The sequence below is a fragment of the Panthera tigris genome, chromosome A3 (assembly GCF_018350195.1).
Source record: "Panthera tigris isolate Pti1 chromosome A3, P.tigris_Pti1_mat1.1, whole genome shotgun sequence".
Lineage (NCBI taxonomy): Eukaryota > Metazoa > Chordata > Mammalia > Carnivora > Felidae > Panthera > Panthera tigris.
The window spans coordinates 58,294,225-58,301,691 of NC_056662.1; the positions used below are offsets into that span (position 1 = coordinate 58,294,225).

General features: G+C 48.7%; 1 protein-coding gene across 1 annotated transcript in view; it reads left to right on the plus strand.

Annotated features, from left to right (window-relative positions):
• Window positions 1-931: 931 nt before the first annotated feature.
• Window positions 932-7,467, plus strand: part of CREG2 (cellular repressor of E1A stimulated genes 2) — a 32,769-nt gene continuing 26,233 nt past the window's right edge. Inside the window, exons 1-2 of the mRNA XM_042979757.1 lie at window positions 932-1,348; window positions 3,732-3,901. Coding sequence (XP_042835691.1) covers window positions 932-1,348; window positions 3,732-3,901 — 587 coding nt within the window. The remainder of the gene's footprint in view (window positions 1,349-3,731; window positions 3,902-7,467) is intronic.

Here is a 7,467-nt window from a genome sequence, read left to right on the forward strand (position 1 = left end):
GTGGAAAATCTAGAGCAGAATATGTCTCTTAATGGGCAGATAAGGGAATACCATAAGCAGAAGTTAAAGTGTAAATGATTTAGAATTATGTTGCTATCTATAAAACTTAACTATTGGAAACAGCTCAAATTTCCACCAATAAAAGAATGTTTTGAAACTCTGATACATTCTTACAATTCTCTGCTACTGCATGCCAGCCACTTTGTCTCTGGGTGTTTGCTACCTTTTACTTTGGTTGATATGTAAAAATTTGACTTTGCTTTCAGAAGAACTCGCAGCAATGCACTCCTAAGTCAAGTGTAAGACAGTCATTATCCTTACAAAGCAAGGGAATGGCTTTGGCATCAGACTGACTCGGTGGTAATCTTACCTTCACCATTTACTTAGTTTCCTCCTCTATAAAATGATAACAGTCCCTACCTTTATCTATTACCAAAATATAAGCCTCTCCAGATGTTAACTTATTTAATTCTCCCATCCATCACCCAAATGAGTTCAATACCGTGGTTTGCTTGTTTTTCTAATAACGGAACTGAGGCACAGAGAGGTTAAGTGACCCGGTAGGGTCCCACAGCTGGTAAGTAGGGGAGTGTGTTGGTTCGCGATTTGAACGCCCACCACCCTCTGGCTGCAGAATCCGTGCCATCCAGCAGGTAATGAGCCCATCCCCGGACCTCGCACACGGTGAGGACTCTGCGCACGGCGGCCGCAGGACGTGCAGTATTCGAGTGGAATCCGCTTTTCCAGGAGCTCGACTTCTCAACACGGCGGGAGGCTGCGAGGGCATCCAGGGGTGGGGACCCCGCCCGGGAATCCTGCGGCGGTCGCGAGCGGAGTCCAGTTCCGCGCGTCCGCCGCACGGGGGCGCTGCCGCCCTCGCCGCCGCCCGCGCGCTCCAGGCTGTCCCCGCGGCAGGGCGCGCCGCTGCAAGATGTCCGTGCGCCGCGGCCAGCGGCCCGCGCGGCCGGTCACCCGCCTCTCCTGGCTGCTGTGCTGCAGCGCCCTGCTGTCCCCGGCCGCGGGCTACGTGATCGTGAGCTCGGTGTCTTGGGCCGTCACCAACGAAGTGGACGAGGAGCTGGACAGCGCCTCCACCGAGGAGGCGCTGCCCGCGCTGCTGGAGGACTCGGGCAGCATCTGGCAGCGCAGCTTCCCGGCCTCGGCTCACAAGGAGGACGCGCACCTGCCGCCCCCGGCCGGCGCCGCCCGCTCCAGGCCGCCCCCCGCGCCGCCCGGGATGTTCTCCTACCGGCGGGAGAGCGGCCCGAGACTGCGCCCCAGCACCGCCCGCTTCCTGGCCCACGCCAGCGCCTGGGGCTGTCTGGCCACCGTGTCCGCCCACGAGAAGGTAAGCAGCCCCGCCCGGAGCCGGCTGCAGGTGCGTGCCTGGCGGTGGCCTGGGGACCGGGAGATGCTAGCGACCGCTGGCGCGCTCGGATCCAGGTTTCACAGACGTGCCCCGCCGGCGGGGTTGCGCTGTGGCCGGCGCGTAAATAACGGAACCAGATTGTGCTTTGGTTAACCTGGCAAAATGGGGGGCTTGGGAGGTGCTGACAGGCATCCTGCCAGGCGCATGGGGATTGAAGTGCAGTCTTGAGATGGTCAAAGAGGCGTACACATAACCAGCGCCTGACCCGAGACCTGGACAAAAGAAGCCAGAGCCGCCTTAGGCATCATAGAGTAGGCGCGTGCAGCCTCCCAGCCCACAGCACCCAATGGACCCGAACTTCCCGGTCACCTACTGACACTGGGGACTGGGAGAAAGACACCACGGGGGGTTTGGTGGAAGTTCACATTTTGAAATATGGAACTTAAGAGATTTTCTGGAAAGGAGGCTTAGGGTGCAAAGTGTATAAATGCTGGAATGAGTTGTTTTCAGCTGCAGTTTTATCATTCGGTTCGTAAATGTTTTTACTCACCTGTTAGGTATGATTCCACCTTAAGCCAAAATGACATGGATAAATGATGAGGAAGTGACATCCCTAAGTATACACGGCCCAGAAAGCTTTTAGGGCTGGTGAGATCGATGTAAGGGTTTTATTACAGAGAGGTACTTTGAACTGTTTAATTTATGCAAAATAAATATTTTTTTAGGGAATGGATAGGTCATTGGCCAGCGGCAGGTTCTTACCTCAGGTATGGTCTCATCTGTTTGGAGACTGGCCAAGTCACCGAGTTGTCCACTTTATTTCCCCCCTGTATGGAATTAAGTGGTTGACTATGTTAGTTTTGAAGGTCCTGTTTTACTTTTTAAAAAATATTTAAATGACTTTATTCTGATTATGGCAATGATCTTAATCACATTCACAGCATCCAAATGGTTCCTCACAGTTATAAATTATGCTCCTAAGACATACCTTAGGAAGATATGAAGCTTAAATAATGAGGCTGATCTTCATCTAAAGCACGGATTGTTCTGGGGTGTGTGGCTGGCTCAGTGGAAAGAGCGTGTGTCTCTCGATCTCAGGCTTATGAGTTTGAGCCCTGCATTGGGTGTAGAGATTACTTATATAAATAAATAAACTTAAAAAAAAATCTCTAGTTGGCACTAGAGATCTAGTGGGATCTCTAGTTGGCACTAGACTTAGTCTATTACTAAAGATATTTTGACTTTTGACATCTTTTTTCTTAGCGTTCTTAGGAATTCCCCTTTCCAATATTGACATTTAGTCCAAATTCAGTCCATTCAGAGAGCATTTACCCTATGCATGTCATGTGTGCAAAACATGATTCCAGGCAATTTATGACAAGCTGAAAAAGAGAATCTGTAAATGAACTTATGTTCCCATTTTGGAAGACACCTTAACATTGTGTCTTCTCAAAGATGAAAGCCATCTCCTATTCCAGGTCTATACACCATTGCCATGCAGTGCTTTAATGACAAGACAGCTCCTGAGTTCTGAGCTCAGTCACAGTAAGGAATATTCTGTAAAGGGTAAATAAAGCTCATGAAGGTTGGAATGCAGGACCCAGCAGGGCCTGGGAAAACCTAAGAAATACTTGCATACATGTCTAAGAATTTCACCTACTCCACCGAAGATCGTGAATAAAAATGAGTGTGCAATGTTTCTGTGACTTCCTTTTCTCTAAAAGGGCAAGTTGCTGACTCATATAATGAAAAATTGATTACAATTAAAAAATGGAACTAGTAAGTGAGAAAGTGGTGTAGCTATAAAAGAAACAATAGTAGAAAGTTCTCAGAGTCCAAAGACCAGGTAAGATATTAAAGTTAAGACTTAAGATCTATCCCCAAAGTTGTCAGAATTTTAAAAGAGTCAGTGAAGGCAGTTGGGCTCGCAGGGGCAAGTTGTAGCTGACTTCCATAAATTTCAGTGCCACCCCCAAATAACTTTAAATGTAACAAAGTGAGGGTGTTTTCTATGCACATGCAGCAGCTTCAAGAATAATCCCCTAGCCATCCTTCCAAACAGAATGTCCCTGCTCAGCTCCTCAATAGAGATTCCAGAGCCATCACCGGGTGAGTTGGGTCAACTGGGAACCACTGTGCCTTAATTTACGACCTGTCAGAACCATGGTGATGCCATGCCATCCACATTGCTATATTTCCTGGCTAAGCTCTCAGCTCAGGTCAATCCAAAACCCTGCATTGAAAACAAAAAATGAAATGAAATGAAATGAAATGAAATGAAATGAAATGAAATGAAATGAAAAATAAAATAAAATAAAATAAAATACCCTGCATTGAAAAAGCCTTTTTTGGTGTTTGTTAGATCCCAGGACTGCCATTTGGGAACTGCCTGCCCATCAGCGACGGCCCCTTGAACAACAGCACTGGGATTCCTTTCTTCTATGTGACACCCAAGGACCCTGCAGTGGCCGATCTGATGAAGAACCCCATGGCCTCCCTCCTGCTGCCAGAATCTGAAGGAGAGTTCTGCAGGTAGACAAAGAGTTTGGCCTTACCCATACAGGTTCTTTGTTATAAAGCAGAGGGTCTATGGGGTGGGACCTTTCTGAGTTGCATGAATTTACTGGGGCCCTGAGATGCAAAATGATGTGTTCACCAACTTGAAGTGGAAAAAGTATATGTACCTTTGGACTCAGATAAACAGAATTCCACCACTCACCAAGCTATGTGATTTGGGGCAAGCTACCTAATTTTGCGGAGCCTCAGTTTCCTCATCTGTGAAATGGGAATAATAATTTCTGCCTCATACGGTTCCTGGGAGGGTTGAGGGTCTTGTACAGTATCAGTGAGCAAACAGGAGCTCTTGTTATGATGGGAAAGGGGAAGCCGGGAGGTTGATGAAGGAAGATCGAGTAGTTTGTCTGTGGGGCACATGGAGCATAGAATCTACTTACCACCCCAAGAGTCTCCTGCTTCGCTCTCTATTTACTGTTTTTCAAATGAATTTCTAACCCACTATCCCCCACCACCAGAGATGTGTACCCAAAGACCCCATATTCTTTAATACACCCTCTCTTAAAAGTCTGAAAGAAAAGACATTTACGTGCAAATGGAGCATTGATCCAACACCTCTGTCTGAACTCAAAATGTGGAGCTTGAAATCAGATCCTGCCTGGAGATATCTGGACCAAGTTTGTGTGGGGGCATGCAGGGAACCCCCTGGGCAGCAGCAAATGCAACAGGTGGCCTCAGGCGAGTCCCTTAACCCCCAGGACACTAAGATGTAGTGACCCTTCAGGAACTAGGATAGGATTTATCCCAATTCCAAAGTTTGATTATTTTTTATGCAAAGCGTAAAAAAAAAACATAAAGCAAACATTGATTAGTTCTTTCCAGAGTAGGGGGGTAGGTGGTGGTAATAATCAAAGCCACAACATGCTGTAAAATGCCCAGATAAAAGACCTTGTCACTTCCCCTTGGGACACTGACAAGGAGAGTCGGCACCAAGCTGGAGACAGTTCAGCTGACCCAGTTCCCCAGCAGGTATGGCAAGAAGCCAGGAAAAGGGATGTTTCCTCTTTCATGGAATATTCTGTATGTTCTTGGCCAGTCAAGCTTGCTTGCTGGCACTAGAAGTATGTGCCCAGGATACCTTTCTAAACGCCTGAGGAGTGCCTAGGTCAGGCATCCTAAAAGTAGTCATGAGGCTGGAGAGTGTTGATCCTGCACCTGCTCTTGAAGACAGACAGCAGAACACAGAGCGGTGCACACAGCGGCTGCAGCTCACAGGTCATGGAAGGAATTTATTGGAAGGTTCCAGGCGGACGTCAGCAGGAGCTGAGAGCTGGCAGCCATGAGAAACCCAGCTTAGAGAGGACCTTGCCAAGGGGGACTGAGGTTCTGCCAAAGCTGGGCAGGCCGTCAACATGGCCTGGAATCAATCATGTGTGCAAACCATCTTCATGGCAGGTCCACACACCAGAAGTGCAAACGTCTGCACAACACCCCAGGGCAGCTCGGGGCCGGAGGTGGCCACCCAGGCCCCACTGAGCCACCCCAGGGCCGAGGGCATCAGTATCTCAGCACGCTTGTCACTCTGGCCTGGAAGAGGAGGGATAAGTGCCATCAGGCTCCCCACGTGATCCTCACGTGAGATTCCTTCTCAGAACTCCTCCCTCCTCGCACTGTTTAAGCTTCTGAAGTGTTAAGACACAACTTGAAGAAATAGGTACAGATCAAGGTTAGCCCCAGTGAGCACCAAAGCTAAGGTTACCAGACAGTGAGGGTTGTTATCACCCCAAGGTCCACTACTTCCAGTGAACTGCTTATGACCAGGGGTGACTCCTCTGAGTGAGCTTCCCAGTCCAAGTTCAGCATTACATTTGAGGTTTTACATCCAGAATCTTGGTAACATTGAGCTGAGAGACTTACCAAGAAAGACAGGCAAACACTGAAGACCTGGGGAAACAACCCAAGCAGGAGCTCCTTGGGCCCCAGGAGCATAACAAAGCATCAGGCAGAAGTGTCCAGGGCTAGGAACCACCCCGACAAGCAAGAAGTTCAAGGGACAGCCTGGCAAGACAAGCACAAGCGGCCCCTGCTGCCTGATCCCAGGGCCCGGACGGAGGGCCGGCGACACCACAGGTCTTTGTCAAGCGCTTCCAAGTGTTTCCCTCAGAACAGGGGGATACAAAAGCACCTGTTTCTCCTGATGATGATGGCGATCATGACAACGACAATGATGAAGTTGATGAGGATGATGATGATGAATCAAAGCCACCTGATCCTTTCATCTTCGGAAGGCAGCTCTTACTCAGGAAAATAAAAATTGCCTTCATTCTATAAAGCTGGTGAGTTGAAATTGGGAATCAAAAACTTGCATTTTCACCATCACGTTTGGTGCCTTCCGTGGGCTCGTATTCTCTGTGGCTCCTATTCTCTGTGGCTCCCCTCTGGGGAGGGGCCGGGTCTTTCCCGTCTCATCCTAAGTGGGAAGACAAAGCCAGGACTGGTTCCTTCTGTGTGATGCATCCCAGGGCTCTGTGGGCCCACAGGGCCACGTTGGGGCTGAGGAGCCCTCGGCAGCTGAACAAACCAAGGTCAGGCCGGAAGGAAGCAACGTGGCCGCTGAAGCTCTGAGAGAAGGAAAAGAGGTGCCTTCGCAGCCATTCCCTGGGCATTTCAGCTACAACCTGCCTCTGCGTGAATCAGGGTTAGCCCTGGTGCCTGTGGAGTCTGGATGGGGACAGGCTGCTGAGCTCCACTTCCACGGGCAAGACGCAGCTCAAGAAGCGGGGCCAAACACAATTCCTGCCTGAGGGTAAGCTGAATGCATCTGATTCTACTACAAGGGCGGGCTGAGCCGGCCGCCTGCTTTTAGAGCTCCACACACAGGTAGATAGCTGTGTGTGCGCGTGCATGGGCGTGCACCTGTGTGTACTGTCACACGTTCATATTATCCATTCTCACAACAGAAACGTCAACTGCCCCCACTGGGTCCCCCAGACCACTCTGTCACCTTGAATTCATCATCAATCCAACAGCTGAAGTGATCTTTCACACCCCAAATCAGATCCTGGAATTTCCCTGCTTAAATGCTTTCATTGGGAAAAAATAACGAAATCCTTGGTAATGGCCTAACAGGCCATGGGTGGCCAGGATCCTGCCTCCCTCTCAGTATAGATAAGAGAACCTGATCCTTTGCTAATTGACTTAATATTTGATGCCTATTCTAATTTTATTAATTTGAGAGCTTTAACCTGAAAGCTCATTGTAATCCAAGCTGATATGTGTTTGGCAGGTTGCTAAGAAATGCGCCTTTTTTTTTTTTTGAGATATAATTGACATGTAACGTTATATAAGTTTAAGGTGTACAATATGTTGATTTGATACATTTATATATTGCAGTGTGATTAGCGCCAGAGTGTTAGCTAACACCTCTGCCACATGCCATGATTACCATTTCTTTTTTGCGGTGAGAACATTTAAGATCTGGTCTCTTAGCAACTTCGGAATCTATGCTACAGTGTCTTTGCCTGTGATCACTACGCTGTGCGTTAGCTGTCCAAAACTTACTCATCTTCCAGTTATACGTCTTG